Source organism: Aotus nancymaae, unplaced genomic scaffold (assembly GCF_030222135.1).
Source record: "Aotus nancymaae isolate 86718 unplaced genomic scaffold, 86718_ANA_hifiasm-v0.15.2.pri h1tg000077l, whole genome shotgun sequence".
Lineage (NCBI taxonomy): Eukaryota > Metazoa > Chordata > Mammalia > Primates > Aotidae > Aotus > Aotus nancymaae.
Genome location: NW_026988492.1, coordinates 18654680 through 18673974, shown reverse-complemented (window position 1 = coordinate 18673974; position 19295 = coordinate 18654680). Strand labels below are relative to the sequence as shown.

The 19295-nt window shown below is 41.9% G+C and overlaps 1 protein-coding gene across 1 annotated transcript in view; it reads right to left on the bottom strand.

Annotated features, from left to right (window-relative positions):
- ITGA8 (integrin subunit alpha 8) overlaps window positions 1–18861 on the bottom strand; it is a 187509-nt gene extending 168648 nt beyond the window's left edge. The window contains 2 exon segments of the mRNA XM_064368406.1: window positions 17856–17989; window positions 18653–18861. Of these exon segments, the coding sequence (XP_064224476.1) occupies window positions 17856–17989; window positions 18653–18861 (343 nt within the window).
- Window positions 18862–19295: the final 434 nt, after the last annotated feature.

Genomic DNA, 19295 nt, shown 5'->3' with positions numbered 1-19295 from the left:
TTCTCCTCTCGCCTCCTCTCTTCATCCACACTCACTCCCTAAGTCATGGCCTTCAATATTATCTTTGTATTCATACATCTTGCCTGAGCTCTGGGTTTATTTATCCAACTGCCCATTTGACATCTGCTGGGAGGTCTAATAAGCATCTCAAATTTCACATATCTGGACTCAACCCTGGGTATTTCATCCAAGACATGCTCCTTACTAAGTGCTATTCCTTCAGTTACTTAAGCCAAAATTTCCTCTTTCTTTTGCACTCCTCACATGATCCATAATGACAACCTACTAAGTGCATTTCCACATAAACCCTCAAACCAACCATTCCTCAAGTCTAACTACTACCACGCAATCCCAGTCATACTTCTCTGTTATTGGAAAAGAAAGTCTTCGATGTAGTCTCCTTGCTTGCCTCTGTTCTGCCTTGTCTATAGTCTATTCTTCAACAAAAGCTAAGCTGATCTTTTTTTTTTTTTCTCCTGTCACTCACTCTCTTAGGCTGGAGTGCAGTGACAAAATTATAGCTCACTGCATCCTCCAACTCCTGGGCTCAAGTGGTCCTCCCACATCAGCCTCGCTAGTAGCTGCACTACAGCTGCACACTACTGCACCTGCTAATTTTTTTTAACATTTTTTGTAGAGATAGGATCTTGCTACGTTGCCCAGACTGGTCTCAAAGTCTTGGTGTCAAGTGATCCTCCTGCCTTGGTCTCCCAAAGTGCTGGGATTACAGATGTGAGCCACCGTGCCTGGCCAAAACTGGTATTTTAAAAAACATAAATCAAATTATCTTACTCAAAACCCACCACTGGATGCCCACCACTCAGAATAAAATCCCAAATCCTGACTCTGGCCATGAAGGCACTATACCATCTTGCTCTCTGGCCTAATTTTCTTTTTAAAAAAATTCAATTTAAATTATTCGTAATAAAGTAATTATAATTATAAATTCATATTTAATTATAATAATTATTTAATTATTATACTTTCAGTTCTGAGATACATATGCAGAATGTGCAGATTTGTCGCCTAGGTATACCATGCCACGGTCATTTGCTGAACCCATGAACCTGTCATCAACATTAGGTATTTCTCCTCATGCTATCCCTCCCCTAACCCCCCTCCCCCTGACATGCCCCAGTGTGTGATATTCCCCTCTCTGTGTCCATGTGTTCTCACTGTTCAACTCCCACTTATGTGTGCGTGTGCCATAGCTAACCCAGGGTTAGAACCTAAGCAATGCCATCTTAAACCCTGTACCCTGCAAGCACCAAGAAAAACGGTTTTTCCAAAAATAAGTTGTAACTGCTGCCCCGTTTCCTTTGTGATAAGTGCTTGCTGCCCTGTTTTCCTTGCAATAACTGCTGACCTTGGCTTCTGTAAATAAAAACAGCCAGCTTGCTCTGCAAAATGCTGATTGAAAAGTAAGAGAAGAAAAAGTTTTCTATTGTAATGTTTGACTTGCAGCTCTCCACCAGGGACCACTTAGAATTTCCCCAAATTCCAGGAAGCTCGCTGTGTAAAGCTGCTTGCCTTTGCTCATTAGAAACTGCCAGAAATAGTTTCTGTAAAGTTGCTTGCCCTGCATCCCCTCACCCTCTTGTTCCTAAAACCAGGATGTGGCTTTTCAGCTTAAAAACCCTGCTCCCGCTGAGCTCAGGGCCATGGGTTGGAGAGACATGAGTCCTCCGTGGCCGCCGGCAATAAAGACCCTGCAATTTGGCATACTTTTGTCTTGGTGTTGACTTTCTGTGCTCGCTCCAGTACAACATGAGAACATGTGGTGTTTGGTTTTCTGTTCTTGTGTTAGTTTGCTGAGAATGACAGTTTCCAGCTTCATCCATGTCCCTACAAAGGACATGAACTCATCCTTTTTTATGGCTGCATAGTATTCCATGGTGCATATGTGCCACATTTGCTTTGTCCAGTCTATCATTGATGGACATTTGGGTTGGTTTCAAGTCTTTGCTATTGTGAACAGTGCTGCAACAAACATGTGTGCATGTGCCTTTATAGTAGAGTTATTTATAATCTTTTGGGTATATACCCAGTATTGGTACTGCTGAGTCAAATGGTATTTCTGGTTCTAGATCCTTGAGGAATCGCCACACTGTCTTCCACAATGGCTGAACTAATTTATACTCCAACCAACAGTGTAAAAGCGTTCCTATTTCTCCACATCCTCACCAGCATCTGTTGTATCCTGACTTTGTAATGATTGCCATTCTAACTGGCATGAGATGGTATCTCATTGTGGTTTTGATTTGCATTTCTCTAATGACCAGTGATGATGAGCTTTTTTTCATATGTTTGTAGGCCGCATAAATTTCTTCTTTTGAGAAGTGTCTGTTCATATCCTTCACCCACTTTTTGAGGGTAGTGGTTTGTATTTTCTTGTAAATTTGTTTATGTTCTTTGTAGATTCTGAATATTAGCCCTTTGTCAGATGGATAGATTGCAAAAATTTTCTCCCATTCTGTAGGTTGCCTGTTCACTCTGATGACAGTTTCTTTTGCTGTGCAGAAGCTCTTAAGTTTAATTAGGTCCCATTTTTCAATTTTGTCTTTTGTTGCCTTTGCTTTTGGTGTTTTAGTCATGAAGTCTTTGTCCATGCCTATATCCTGAATGGTATTGCCTAGGTTTTCTTCTCATATTTTTATGGTTTTGGGTCTTATTTTTAAGTCTTTAATCCATCTTGAGTTAATTTTTGTATAAGGTGTAAGGAAAAGGTCCAGTTTCAGTTTTCTGCATAATGCTAACCTGTTTTCCCAAAGCCATTTAGTAAGTAGGGAATCCTTTGCCCCTTGCTCATTTTTGTCAGATTTGTCAAAGATCAGGTGGTTGCAGATGTGTGGTGTTATTTCTGAGGCCTTTGTTCTGTTCCATTGGTCTATAGATCTGTTTTGGTACTATGCTGTTTTGCTTACTATAGCTTTATAGTACAGTTTGAAGTCAGGTAGCATGATGCCTCCAGCTTTATTCTTTTTGCTTAGGATTGTCTTGGCTGTACAGGCTCTTTTTTGGTTCCATATGAAATATAAAGTATTTTTTTCTAATTCTGTGAAGAAAGTCAGTGGTAGCTTGATGAGGATAGCACTGAATCCATAAATTACTTTGGGCAATATGGCCATTTTAATAATATTGATTCATCCTATCCATGAGCATGGAATGTTTTTCCATGTGTTTGTGTCCTCTCTTATTTCCTTGAGCAGTGGTTTGTAGTTCTCCTTGAAGAGGTCCTTCACATCCCTTGTAAGTTGTTTTCCTGCGTGTTTGTTTCTCTTTGTAGCATTTGTGAATGAGGGTTTACTCATGATTTGGCTCTCAATGTAAATGGGCTAAATGCCCCAATTAAAAGACACAGACTGGCAAATTGCATAAAGGGTCAAGACCCATTGGTATGGGTTATTCAGGAGACCCATCTCATGTGCAAAGACACACATAGGCTCAAAATAAAGGGTTGGAGGAATATTTAACAAGTAAATGGAAAGAAGAAAAAAAAAGCAGAGATTGCAATCCTAGTCTCTGATAAAACAGATTTTAAACCAACAAAGATCAAAAAAGATAAAGAAGGGTATTACATAATGGTAAAGGGATCAATGCAACAAGAAGAGCTAACTATCCTAAATATATATGCAACCAATACAGGAGCACCCAGATTCATAAAGCAAGTTCTTAGAGACCTACAAAGAGACTTAGACTCCCACACAATAATAGTGGGAGATTTTAACACCCTACTGTCAATAGTAGACAGATCAACAAGACAGAAAATTAGCAAGGAAAATTCAGACTTGAACTGAGCTCTGGACCAAGCTGACCTAATAGACATCTACAGAACTCTCCATCCCAAATCAACAGAATATATATTCTTCTCAGCACCACATCACACTTATTCTAAAACTGACCACATAATTAGAAGTAAAACACTCTTCAGCAAATGCAAAAGAATGGAAATCATAACAGTCTCTCAGACCACACTGTAATCAAATTAGAACTCAGGATTAAGAAACTCACTCAAAACCACACAACTACATGGAAATGGAACAATCTGCTCCTGAATGACTCCTGGGTAAATAATGAAATTAAGGCAGAAATAAGTAAGTTCTTTGAAACCATTGAGAACAAAGACTCAATGTACCAGAATCTCTGTGACACAGCCAAAGCAGTGTTTAGAGGGAAATTTATAGCACTAAATGCCCAACCAAGAAAGCAGGAAAGATCTAAAATTGACACACTAACATTGCAATTAAAAGAACTAGAGAAGCAAGAGCAAACAAATTCAAAAGCTAGCAGAAGATAAGAAATAACTAAGATCAGAGCAGAAATGAAGGAAATACAGACATGAAAAACCCTTCAAAATAATCAATGAATCCAGGAGCTGGTTTTTTGAAAAGATCAACAAAATATATAGACCACTAGGGAGAGAAGAATCAAATAGACACAATAAAAAATGATAAAGGGGATATCACCACTGATCCCACAGAAATACAAACTACCATCAGAGAATACTAGAAACACCTCTATGCAAATAAACTAGAAAATCTAGAAGAAATGGATAAATTTCTGGACACATACACCCTCCCAAGACTAAATCAGGAAGAAATCAAATCCCTGAATAGACCAGTAACAAGTTCTGAAACTGAGGCAGTAATAATAGCCTACCAACCAAAAAAAGCTCAGGACCAGATGGATTCAGAGCTGAATTCTACCAGAGATACAAAGAGGAGCTGGTACCATTCCTTCTGAAACTATACCAAACAATAGAAAAAGAAGGACTTCTCCTTCACTCATTTTATGAAGCTGGAATCATCCTGATACCAACACCTGGCAGAGACACAACAAAAAAAGAAAATTTCAGGCCAATATCCCTGATGAACATTGATGAGAAAATCCTCAATAAAATACTGCAAACTGAATCCAGCAGCACATCGAAAAGCTTATCCATCACAATCAAGTTGGCTTCATCCCTGAGATGCAAGGCTGGTTCAACATACACAAATCAATAAACATAATCCATCACATAAACAGAACCAATGACAAAACCCACATGATTATCTCAATAGATGCAGAAAAGGTCTTTGATAAAATTCAACAGCTTTCATGCTAAAAACTCTCAATAAACCAGCTATTGATGGAATGTATCCCAAAATAATAAGACATATTTATGACAAACTCACAGACAATATTATACTGAATGGGCAAAAGCTGGAAGTATTCCCTTTGAAAACCGGCACAAGACAAGGATGCCCTCTCTCACCACTCCTATTCAACACAGTATTGGAAATTCTGGCCAGGGCAATCAGACAAGAGAAAGAAATAAACGGTATTCAAATAGGAAGAGAGGAAGGCAAATTGTCTCTGTTTGCAGATGACATGGTTGTGTATTTAGAAAACCCTATCATCTCAGCCCAAAATCTCATTAAGCTGATAAGCAACTTCAGGAAAGTCTCAGGATACAAAACCAATGTGTGAAAATGACAAGCATTTCTGGCCTAATTTTCTATCACTCTCGCCCTGACTTGCTTTCCTCTAGCTCAGCGACCTTTCTCCGTTTCCCAGCACACCCGTATCTCCAGATGCCAACACCGACACTCCCACAACTTAGAACACATCTCCCTTGGATACCACCTGGCTCCTTTCCTCACTCACGTTAGGCTCTTGCTCAGATATCACCTCCTCAATGACAGTTCATGTGACCACCTGTGGTACACAAAATAATAACGCCAGAGGTGGCTACATCTGAATCTCCCCAAACTGTTGACTATATGAGGCTACATGGCAAAGGGGGACTGACATTGCAAATGGAATTAAGGTTGCTAATTAGCTGATCACCAAATAGGGAGATTATCTTGTGTCAGACAGGTGGGCCTGGTGTAATAAGGGCACTATCAGGTGGAAGAAGGGGTTAATAAAGGAGATCCAGAGATACGGCAGTGGAAGAAGACATTGCTAGTTTTGAAAATGGAAAAGAGCCCTGAGCCAAGGAATGTGGGTGACCTGTAGTAGCTGGAAAAGGCAAGGAAGTGGGTTCTCCCAGGAGCTTCCAGAAGGAATGCAGCTCTGCCAACACCTTGATGCTAGCCCAGGGAGACCCATGTTAGACTTTGGCTTCAAGAACTATAAGATAATCAAGGCTGGGCGCAGTGGCTCATGCCTGTAATTTCAGCACTTTGGGAGGCCAAGTCGGGTGGATCACCTGAGGTCAGGAGTTCGAGACCAGCCTGATCAACATGGTGAAACCCAGTCTCTACTAAAAATACAAAAAATTAGCCAGGTGTGGTAGTGGGTGCCTGTAATTTCAGCTACTTGGGAGGCTGAAGTGGGAGAATCACTTGAACCTGGGAGGCGGAGGTTACAGTGGGTCAAGATCGTGCCACTGCACTCCAGCCTGGGTGACAGAGTAAGATTCTACCTCCAAAAAAAAAAAAAGATAACCAATAATCAATTTGTGTTGTTTAAAGCCACTAAGCATGTGGTAATTTGTCATAGTAGCAATGGAAAGCAAATGGCCTGCCCAAGCAAAAACAAATATGCACGCATGCGCGCGCGCGCACACACACACACACACACACACACACACACACAATTCTCTGTCCTCTTGGTCTTCACTTATTTTTCTCCACTTGTTGCTGACTGTTACTACAAACCCCATCCAAGAGGGCAAGGCCTTAGGCTTTGTTCATGGACATACTCCCACATCGGGAACATCTGCCTGTGCAATGTTGCCGAGAGCAGTCCCTGAAACTTAATTTTACCGTTTGCTAAAGCTTTATTTTCAACTCTCTTTTGCCCCCTTAGATGACACTTTTATAAGTAAAGATGTGTTAAAATTAACCCAAGGGTGATTCCTGGGGAAAAAGATATTATGATTTAATGATATATCACCTGAGGAACTGGAGTAAAAGGAAGAAGTTCATCCAGTCTCCCAGGTAATCTTTGTGGTAAAGAATGGATAATCTATCACAGGAGTAGATAAAAGGAAAAAAATCCAGTGGAGACCAGATGGAACAGGTTGGGAACTGAGTGTTGGTATACAAGTCTCACTCCTGTCTTTGAATCTGTTGACAAAAACATCGTCTCCTTGCCATGTGTCTGTTCGTAAGTGGAGGGGTTGAGACTGCGGCCCCAAATAACTGTGTATTTGAACTATTTGAGTGTCCTAAAAACATGCCCTGCAAAATAAAAAAAGACAGTTTTAATCACATTTCCCAAAGACAATGTGTTTGAGTGCACTTCCATTCTCATGCTCTTTTAAAGATGGTAGATACAATTTTGATAGGTGCAGATTCGTGAAGTTTTCCATAGTTAAGTTGGCATGGCAAGCCTCCTAGGCATGGTTTGGCCTGCAAAACGTGTGAAATAATAGATGTCAATTCCAGGTGGAAGCTGTAACAGACAGTGTGCGACTGGGCACACCCCTTTTTCAAGTAGGGTGATCTCAGACATCCATGTCAATCAGGAATCTCCTGGGTCCCTGTGTGGTTTGAACTGGCCAAGCCTCCCTATCAAATCACACTGAACATAACAGTGTGAGCCAGAAATAAACCTTAGATGCATTGAGCCAAAGATACAGGGTTACTTGTTTCTACAACCATTTGGGTGTGCTTTGGCATCATAAATGTGAGGAGAAATAATGAATGTCAACAAATGTCCCATCCTATGAATGCAATGTGTAAATCTCATAGAAAGGGAGCAAATGCAGTCATTTGCAAACTCATTTGACATGAAAGCTTTTTTGTTCATTTTCACACAAAAGAATAATGTGCAAGAGATTTTCAGGAACGCTGCTCCAGCTTTCGTTCTGACAGTTCTCCACCCCGAAACTTCTCACTTTTCTCTGCTCAACCGAGATTGTTGGCATGTGTGTTGACATACTCTTTACTTAGTAAACAGACACACCTTCACAGAACATTTATAAACCTTACTTGAGACTGAGTAGAATGGTGTACCCCAGAAGAAATGCTCTAAATAGATTTTATAACTCATCCTTGGCACATATATAATGTTTTAAAGGGAAAAAATCTTCTTATTGTACGTAACAGAGCAAGAACTAAACACCAATATATGCTGTGATTTTTAACACTGCTTCATGAGTTTATCTGGATGTCTTGACTCTATCCAGTGCCTTCCATATTTTAAGGTGTATGGGATTATCCGGACCTATGGTCACTCTGGATTTCTTTCCAATGGGCTCTTATAACAAGTTTCGTGAACTGATTACAGTATAAATAGATTGTGAATTAACTTCTGGTAAGCTCATCTTACTCAGACGCACTAAAAAGCTGTTCTACATACAAACAGCTCTCAAAACTGCCGTGTGGGAACAAATCTATATTTCTGTTGATTTAGAGACAATCTAAAATGAAAACAGGGGAGACTCCACTCTCTTATTTTTACACATATTGTTACTGAAAATACCTTTCATCTTTAGTATTTTAGAACCTAGGTACCTTATGTAAATGAATGCATTTCTAAACCAGTCAACCATCAACTCCCAAGACAAGAGAGAGAGCAGCAAAGATTTCCATCTTCCAATTCAGAGCGTTAATTCTGATCTTTTATTGTTATTCTGTATGCACTTTAGTGAACTCAATCATTGCATTTAGAATTTTTTGCGTGTTTAATTTTTTCATTATTTTTCTTGATCATAAATAAATACTTGTTTATGGTTTTGAAAACAAGAAAAAATGCATGAGAAAAAATTGTTTTAATCACATTTCCCAAAGATAGTCTCTCATTACAGTTTCCTTCTTACACTCTTCAAGAAGGTGTAGACACAATTTCGAATTTTCTGTTTTTTATTTACCATTGAAATGAAAGCATCTTCCCATGTTAATCTTGATTCTTTGTAGACTTCATTTTTAATGGTCACATAATATTTAATTGGATGCTTTTATGCCCTCATTTGATTGACTATCCACTTACAGGTTGTTCAAAAACATATTTTTTAGTGTTGTGCCCCATTTCTTTATTTTTAAAAAAGGATTTGTAGTTACTTTAGAATTAATTCTGAAACATAGATCAGATGGGAATTGTAGGAGGAGAGAAACCAGAAGTATCAGAAAATCATTCTGGAAGATAAGATGTCCTGGGCAGCTGAGTAGAAGGCAGCAGAACACGGTGCAGGGTGTGGGGAAACACATGTGTATGCAGGAGTTGTTTGCTGCACTCTAGAGAGACAGGCCGTACTGTGCTGTGCAGCACTGTTATAAAGAGGTCAGTTGTGTAACCAGTGTGGCAAGAGGGGGCAGGCATAGGCTGGAGACATCTGGGGAAATTATAGGCGCTGACAACAGAGACCGCTGGAATAGAGCTACAAGCTGGCCACAGGAGGCTGGCTTCCACTGCTGTACCTGGGGTGAGGTGCTGTGTATAGTGTGGGCCGGGTGAGGTTCTCGAATAAACCTATTCCTGTAGCAGTGGTGTGTGCCCTTCTCTCTGGTGTCAGTATGTCCTAGAAATCGGAGCAGATCGATACAGGGTTTTTTGCAATATCATATTCAAATCTGCGTCCATATGTCAAATAGCAGAGCTGAAGAAGAAAATGGACCAAATGTTTCTAAGTAAGTGCCCTGCAGTGCCATTATACTAATTTTGATAACTACAATCATGTGTTTAAAGTGAGCTCTTTTCAGTGACTGCCAGTGAGGAAACGGTGTGCCTGGATTTCATAAGGATATAGGAATGGCACAGTACAGCTCTTCATTGCATAGATACGCAACATGTTTGCATTCACTCTCCTCTTACCAGACATATTCGGAACATGGTATCCTCTATTTAAAGAATCTTAAAGAGGTTCCTACATGATGATCTGACTAATCGTTCAGCCTTATTTAGGAGCAATGGCCTATGCTTCTCAGGGATATGTGTCTTTACACCCCCAGGTACTATTACATCAGACCGCATAGTCTAAGAGCTTACTGTCCACGGGCTCAGAGCAACAGCCACAAAACCACATTTAGTCATTGTATCACACATGTGACTCTCTTGCAATCTCCATAAAGGTTTTTTTCTCTTCATCTTTTTGTTTGCACTTGTACATATATTTACATATTATTATATTAATATAGATTATTTTGTTTACTTATTTATTTATGAAATCCACTTTTGGTGATGTACAGCAACATGGATTTTGATAAATACAGGTAGTCATGTATCCACCACCACAATCAAGATACAGAAAGTTCCATCAGCCTCCCCTCAGTGAATTCCCTTCTATTACACCTTCGGAGGCAACTCATGTCTTCCACTCCCAATGCCTGGAAATCACTTCTTAAATACTTATTTTTGTAATCTATACCTTAATTTTACCAAAAAAGAAAAAGGAAAGAGAGAAAGGGTAAAGAATCACTTTCTCCAGTGCTTATGGGTCTAGGATATTTTCTCAATTTGCAGACCTTAGGGCTGATACGCTAAACACCACAGACTTAAACTCTGGCCTTTCAGCAGGGTTGAGGTGGAGCTCCACTCCTTCCAGACCATCTAGGGATGTTCTTCGAAGAGCTGCCTACCTGAATTCTATAGCAGTGCATAGCTGGTGCATTAGATGTTTTGGTTTTAAATATAAATCACTTAGTCGCAATTAGCTTGCATATATTAAATCTCCTTATCATGTAACTTAGAATTGAAATACTTTAATCTATTTTAGGATTTCATTGTGGAGGAACACCTTGCTTTTTGCAATAAATTGTTCTTTATAAACGTGTATTAAGCTGAATTTTGAAAAATAAGTATTAAAATGCTTTAAACATGCTTGCTGATTAAAGGACAAATAAGTGTTGTTAAATAAAACTAATAGTCTTTCAACTATATTCCTCAAAAATTCATGTTCAATGGCCAGGCGTGGTGGCTCACACCTGTAATCCCAGTACTTTGGGAGGCCGAGGCCAGTGGATCACTTGATGTCAGGAGCTCAGGACCATCCTGCCAACATGGTGAAACCCCATCTCTACTAAAAATAAAAAAAATAAAAAAAAAGAAAGAAAAAAAGAAACTAGCTGGGCATGGCAGCAGACACCTGTAATCCCAGCTACTTGGGAGGCTGAGGCAGGAGAATCATTTTAACCCAGTAGGCAGAGGTTGCAGTGAGCCAAGATTGTGCCTCTGCACTCCAGCCTGGGTGACAGAACAAGACTCCATCTCAAAAATAAAGATAAAAAAAAAACCACCCCTGAGCTGAGCTTTTTTATAAGGTTGGCAACTCTCTCCACTAATGAAATTCACAGATACAGGGCTTGTTATACACTAACAGGTAAAGTTTGAATGTGCACATCTCAACTTGTCAGCCTACATGTCAAGGTGCATTTTCTCTTTCCGAATAATTTCAAGCCATTTCTCCCAGCACGCTGCAGAGGCTACATGAAATATTCTCCTGCCAAGAACCTGGAAGCCTGTTGCCTCACACAGACTTCCAGCTTCTTGAAAGAATTTTGCAGATTAAGCAACGGGCGCCTAATGCTCATACTGCTCCACTAGTCATATGGCAGATCTGTTTCCCATTTCTAGTTGGAGTTTCAAGGACTTCCTTTTTCTAATTGCTTCCTCGGTTGCTATGGGCTGTAGAGACCGCTGCCTCCTCCCTTCTCACAGCAAGGTTCAGTTGTGTTCTGTTGCAAGGAAGTATGAGCCAACTGAGAGAAATATAGGGATGACGGTTCCTTCTGTCATGCCAGCATATCCAGGCATAATAGCCATCATGAATTGCTTCTAGAATAATAAATAAGACATCCAGCTAAACCACCTTTGATGACCCAACTGGATCAGCACTTAGCAGAGAAAGATTTCTGCCAATATTGTTGGGTGTGTGTGTGTGTGTATATGCACACTACCTTTTTTCTGAGTAGCAAAACTTACTCTGATTGTTAAGTCCTAAAAAGAGGAGGTTGTCTTTGGGCTTCGCTCTTCCCCCACCTTTGTAACCTTCCAATTAAACTTATTAGAGCACAGATTTCTCCTGCCTTTGAGTCCAGTAACATGTATGTTATTTCCTCTGTCATTTACTTGGGCAGATCTAACCTAATTTTTTTTCCTCTTTGTTCCTGAACAAAAACTGATTTCTTTCTGGGGAAGCTGGAAAGGCAAGACTTATGCGGCCAATATGTTTCCCAACCCTCACATGAGAAAAAGGGCACAGCCAGCACTATCAAAAAACAACCCTCTGCCAGTCGCAGAACCAGATGCTTTAAGCTGCTTCTCATTGTGGGATCACTCGACGCAAAATAAAACAGACCCCCCAAAACAAAGGCTTCCGGTCTCCGGCAATTCCAACGAAAATCTTGTCATCAGAGCTTTGAAATATCCTAACCAAACTGTCTTCCATTTTAAGTTTTCTTTTCTTTTCTCTTCTCTTCTTTTTAACACAGAGATACTAAGTTGAGGCCAGGCAAATTCTAGTAGTCTTTCTCAGATGACATCTAAATCTCAATGGCACCTCCTACCTCTTCCTGTCTGCTTTTTATGTGGGTTCCTAATGGTGACTGATTCCCAGCTATATTGCTTCTCTGTCATTATTAGAACTATGATGATTTTCATCATTAATTAGCACACATTACCTTTCTCCTCAAGCATTTTATTTGAGCATTTAAAACAATCAAATACTTGTGTGCTATACTCTGGAACTCTGTTGCAATTTTTCCAAAGGTGAGAGTCCTTTTCATTGTCTCATTCATTCTCCACCCCGCACCCCCGGCCTTTTTTATGAGAGGGAGTCTCACTCTGTCACCCAGGCTGGAGTGCAGTGGGGCAATCTCAGCTCATTGCAACCTCTGCCTCCTGGGTTCAAGCGATTCTCCTGCCTCAGCCTCCTGAGTAGGCTGTGTGCCACCACACTTGGTTAACTTTTGTATTTTTTAGTAGAGACAGAGTTTCACCTTATTGGCCAGACTAGTCTCAAACTCCTGACCTCATGATCTGCCTGCCCTGGCCTCCCAAAGTTCTGGGATTACAGGTGTGAGCCACCGTGCCCGGCCTCATTCTCCCTTTTGCCGAAGGGTTGCAATCTAACAATCCTTAATTAACCCACACATTGGTTTGGAAAATGTAGCAAAAGAAGAAAGGGAACCTTGGAGTAGACACAGAAGTGAGAGGCAGGAATTAGGCAGATGTGATGTTTTAAAGTGTTTAAGACATGGGGCATAGTTTAAAGAGTTCCTGAGACAAAAGTGAAAGAAATCAACTTGGTGATGGGAAGAATTTTCTTCTATTGAAGTAAAGAGGGAAAGACAGAAGGGAGATGAGAGAAGTGCTCTTTTGTGGAACCGCTTGATTTTGTACAGAGCAGGAAAATGATCTACTCTCTGCACCTCCCCCACTACATATGCTGATAGTACTCATGCATTTGAAGTGCTGGGCTATTGCAAGCTTCCTCTGTTTTTGTATTTATCGTGAGAAGTGTTAAAAAATCAAGTTATGTGGTAAGATAAACATAAAGTCAACAATGATTATTTCATGAAAAAAAACAACGAAAGGCAGTTTTTAGAAAATGGCAATTGACCTTAAATAAACGAGGAACAGGATCTCAACTGGACTCTGGGACTCAATTATAGGGCTGTCTCCCTCAAAGTCTAAGCTGAGAGAATTTACTTGGTTACCAGAGCAGATCACCCAATTGTAGACACCCCAGGGACATGAACAAGTTGAAACAACTTCATTGAAAGGTGAAATTTACTTAGGATGTCTTGATTTCAGATGTCATAGCAAAAATAGGGTAAAAGACCAGGAAAGTCACTGATGTCCTGACAGATGAATATTTACAATACACATTTTCATGCCTGACACATCACACTCCTTTATGTGGATGTCAATTTGGGGCCACTACTTAAGCAGTGAAATTTTCTTCCTTTTTGGGGGAGAACCATATATTACTGGCACTGGGCAGAGAGTAACTCAGGAAGCAGCTTATCAGAGACTGTGAATGGGCATTCTGTGGCAGTTTGAGCAAACCAGGGGCATAGACGACTCACCATTCCTACCAAGACAAAGCCTGCTTCTACAGTGCTTCTACCAAAACTGGCTTTCCCTCTCAACTCTCCTCTGGAGAATCATTTAAGATGGAATTTGTAAACCACTGTTGGGGCGGGGAAACGGGGTGGGGGAAGGTCAATAGAACCTTCCAGAGCTCCTTGGCGCTTTGTTACAGTCTTCAGCTTGCAGTCTGCTAGAGTCAATCCTATCCCATCTCTGGAAGGAAAGCAGGTGAAGAAGCGGGCTTTGAACTGGGCAGACCTCTGTTCCAGTCTTGCTTCTACCGCTTACCACTGTATGGTCCTGGGTATCCCTTTGATGTCAGTTTCCTTATTTATAGAATGAGTCTTACACAGTTGTTTTGATTTGTCTTATGTAGCAGAAACAACATATGTATAGTGTCTGGTACACAGTAGCATTCTCTAAGTGGCACGCCTTTGGCAACACTGACTGCAGGACCCAGACCCAGTGATGTCTGTTTCCACCTTTCATCTTTGGTTCTAACATTCCACATTGTCCACAAAACTGATGTTCAGGTTGGAAATTGCTACAATGGCTTCTGCTGTGCCTTCTTTACTCGCAGAGCTTTGTATCAAGTGGCAGACACTGCCAGTTCCACTCTCTGAGGGTATAAGGATAAAGCAGTTGGCACAGATGAGGTATAGAGGGTGGGTACCCACTCGGTAGCAAACACCTGGGCTGTGGGGCTGTGGCTTCTTTTCCCACACCCATTTTCAGGCCATTCCCACTGGCAATCAAGGTTTCTGGGCCCACAGTACCCCCTGATGGCCAACATGGGGAATTTCCTTTTCTCAACAATTCCTTTCTCCTCTCCTAGTGGAACCCCGTCTTTCCCAGGTCACAGCCTTATTCATTCTGTCATGGATCATTCATTTCTCAAAAGCTTTGTGTAGCCTTGCTTACCTTGCTTTTCTATTTTTTTTTAAATTTCCTGTTCAATTATTTCAGGAACATCTATTTGCCTCCCTCTTTCTTTCCCTCACTTTGTTCCATTTATGAATTCTGAAATTATTGTGATTGTAGTTGAAAAGTATAATAGTAGGGGTAATGCATTCATCTATTTATCAGGTAAACTCCCATATGTTTAGAAGTAAAATAAGGCACAGTTTGGAACGAGCAGCATCAATCTCTAACGCCCTTTGAGATATCCAGATATCTTCCTAACCTACACAAAAGAGGACATTTCTCCAAGTAACACTGATCTTTTCTCAACATTATTTTTCTATTTACTTAATTGCCAAAATTGTTCTTGTTTGTCCCCTTCTGTTTTACTGCAAATATAATTCAATATTATTCAACTGTACAATAGGGTTCAGTACATTCTTGTGGGCTATTCTGGAAACCAAAGCACATCTTTTAGCATTAGTTCTCTATGGGAGAGTGAATTCACACTTCAAGCAATTGCTTTAGAATGAGCTTTGGAAAATATTATCTGTTGTAAATTTTTTTTTTTTTTTTGAAGATGGAGTCTCATTCTCTTGCCCAGACTGGAGTGCAGTGACACAATCTCGGTTTACGGCAACCTCCACCTCCTGGGTTCAAGCGATTCTCCTGCTTCAGCCTCCCAAGTAGCTGGGATTACAGGCATGCACCCCTACCCCAGGCTGATTTTGCATTTTTAGTAGAGATGGAGTTTCACCATGTTGGTCAGGCTGGTCTTGAACTCCTGATCTCAAGTGATCCACCTGCCTCTGTCTCCTGAAGTGCTGAGATTACAGGCATGAGCCACCACTCCTGGCCTACCTATTGTAATTTAATACTGAAAATTTTCAGCTAGGAGTGGTTAATGTTTTAAAATTCGTATTTGACATCTGGATTCGCTTGTTTTTCATCTGTTGGCCTATAACACCTATTGGGATGAATACTTACAAAGTAAGTCAAGTGTAACTTATCTCGGCAGACACTGATTCTTCTTTTATCAAAAGAAAAATATGCTAATCAGATCCTGATTTGATATGTATGAGACTGTACAATATTATTAAATTCTTTTCCATGACCATAGATTGCTTCTTGGTGAAAGCACATCAACTGTGTCTCAAAACATAAATGCTTCTTTTCCTTAGAGTAAATTCTAATAATGGCAACGATTCGTGACTTTATTTGGCCTGGGCTTAAAATACTTTCAAAAATACGAATGATTTGGGCATGAATTATTAAAATGGCATTAATTTCATGTTTAAATGTTTAATTCTTCTGATTTAGGAAGCTTATTCTTAAACCCAGAGGGCAGTAGCTAGAAAGCATCTGAAGTCTTGACAAAACAACTAATTAAAGGATTTCTGTCACAAATTAACATCAAAAGGTTTAATCTTCCTGGTTGCTAATACTCAAATTTAAAAGTAAAAGCTTATAAAAACTGGTATAAAATAACATATTTAATAAAATGATAAGCTATTGTGACCATAAAAGGTAGGCATGATAAAAATATAATTTTTTATGCTTTTATAAAATACTTTCCTAGGCTGGGCACAGTGGTTCATGCCTGCGATCTCAACATTTTGGGATGCCGAGAAGGGTGGATCACAAGGTCAGGAGGTTAAGACCAGCCTGGCCAACATGGTGAAACTCCATCTCTACTAAAAATACAAAAAGTAGCTGGGCATGGTGGTGCATGCCTGTAGTCCCAGCTACTTGAGAGGCTGAGACAGAATTGCTTGAACCTGGGAGGCAGAGGTTGCAGTAAGCCAAGATCACACCACTGCACTCCAGCCTGGGCAACAGAGAGACTCTGTCTCAGAAAAAAAAACAAAAAACAAAAAACAAAAAACAAAAAACACACCTTTCCTAATTAGGTCATAATTCAAGGTAATGCTTGTATAGTATGTTTTGCTTTGAAATGATTTTCATATTTATAGAACTGAAATTGTTTTTGCCTTTAACATAAAAGATAAAAATTAGATATAGTAACAGGTAAATATTACCCAGTCAATTTCATCAAAATTCTGTGAAAATATTCTGCATAAATTCTATATACACACTAATCAAACAATTAAAAAAACTCAAATCAAGTATGAAATCATAAAATAGTTGTGTGGTGCAAAAGGTATTTTAAAAGATTATCAGACTGTTATTCAAGCTGGCACATTCACATTTTTCTGGAAAGAGATATTTGCTTTCTGATAACATATACCTTTTGATTTCATAAAGTTTTGGTGGTACAAATTAAAGCATTCAGTGTTAATGTTTTTGAAAGCATTGCATTTAAATTATTTTCTCAGGCTCTAAAGAGAAAACACCAGAGGAAACATAACCAGGCTGAATTGTTTAAAATGTATTTTCCCTTTAATTAAATAAGAAACATCTGTCTAGGGATTTTGGAAATGAATGTAATCCATCCACACTCTGCCTGTACTAGCTTGCATCCAATGTCTAATATTTTGAAAGAAAATTCTTTCTTTCTGTAAAGAATTAAACAGCAACAGGGAGCGATGTCTGAGTCTGTGGCAGCTAAGTTCTGCCTCCGGAGTTTGGGCACTGGAAACGCTAAGGAGCTCTCTTTTTCTACATCTGTCCTTGAAAAGCAACCAAATTCTCTCCACAGTCAAGGTTAGAACGTAGCTTTCATATTTCTCCAAAACATCAACTCACCCTGAAAATGCTCATCCCAGAACAGCAGGGAAACAGGAGTTGCCAGGATGCGTCCAAACACTCAGGGTCAAAATAGTGTCCCTTCTCTAGGGTTCACTAAACATCTACCTCCATTTAACTCAGAGTTGAAAAAAACTGATTTTCTCTGGAGACCCACACAACCCACAACACGGACACATCCGACAGGCGAAACGAGCACCGCACCGAGACAGTGGAAATTCGCCTCTGGGGTGGCCCCTGTTCTTCCAAACCCAGGCCCACAGCTTAGAAGGACAAATCTCACTTACTGGTGGTGTCAAACGGTATCTGCCTGCACTGCGCAGACCCCTCCGCGGGCCAAGGACAGTAATAGACGGCTCCCCCTTCCACGATGTCGGGCTGGCTGGTGTTGGCTTTGGGTGCTCCCACCAAGACACTCGCTCTGCAAAAGGGTTGGAGAAAGTCACTCCTTGGGCGTCACAAAAGCGTGCGCATGCAATACAGTCTCCGCAGCCTCAAGCCCAGGGACGCTGGGGCAGGCGTGGGGGACAGGAACGTATTTATGATGAGGACCGACTGTCAATCTTGATTTCCTCTTGGAAACCTATGGGCGTCAGCAACCTGGTTTGCAAGAGTGCAAACGCTCCTACTTCTCTAGGTGGAGCTCTGTGTGTGCAGTGAGAAGAGAGAAGGGGGTGGGGTGGGAGGAAGCCAAGGACAGAGCCCAGCTGCTGGTAGCCGACAGCTCTTGCGCCCACACGCCGTCGTTCCAGGCTACGCATAAACAGACCGCGCTGTAGTCGCAGTTTTAACCGGCTTGGGTCTTCTGCGTCCCGTTCTGTCCTTTGTAGGATGCATGCGTCTTGGTGCCGGGAAAACCCAGGACTTGCGTGTTATATGCAAGTGGCATGTCTCTAGCTCAAAGTTCGCAAGGCGCATCCAGCATGGCAGGGGAGAGAAGGGGCTGGTGGCTGGAGAGGGACGGGACCCCGGGAGGGCGGCGGGACGGGGACCCCAGGCTGCGGGCACTGTGCGGCGGAGCGTCTGGGACGGGACCCGGGAACGCGTTCACCCCGCGCGCACCTCCCCGGGCCGGGCGACTTACGTGCGGGCGTCGGGTATGTAGAAGTCCACTGCGTAGCCGAAGTAGCTGCCCTCGGGGCCGCTGTACACCGTGACCTTCTCCACGTCCAGGTTGAACGCCTGCGAGGCGGGGGACCACAGCAGCATCCCCAGCGCGGCCGCAGCGTAGCAGACGGGTGCGATCGGCGGCGTCCGGCTTCCCCAGGGACCGCGGCTGGCCCCGGGCGACATCTCTCTCCGCCCCGGTGGCTGCTACCCGTGAGCACGAGCCGAGGACCCCGGTCGGGCAAGGGGCGCGGGCGGAGCCCAGCGGTCCCCAGATGTCCACCTCCCCGGTCGGTGTGCGCGGCGCACCCACGGTGACAGTGCCCAGCGTCTGCTGGCGCGCGCCCGCCCGCCCGGCCGGCTCGGGGGCTGGCCCAGGCGCTCTAGCCCTCCTTCGGCCGCGGGCGGGGACCCGCGCTCTCGCGGCGCCTCCTCGCGGCGGGTCCCCAGCCGGCGACGCCCAGGCGGCCCCTCTGGTGGCTGGCGCACGGGGTGCCTGTTCGGGCTGCCCGGATTTCTATTGCATTCCCATCTCAGGGACAATCAGTTTCGCCTCTGTCACCTCAAGCTATTTATTGCTTTAGAAGCAATGCTCCGTGGAGCAAGGGCTTGCTCCAGTT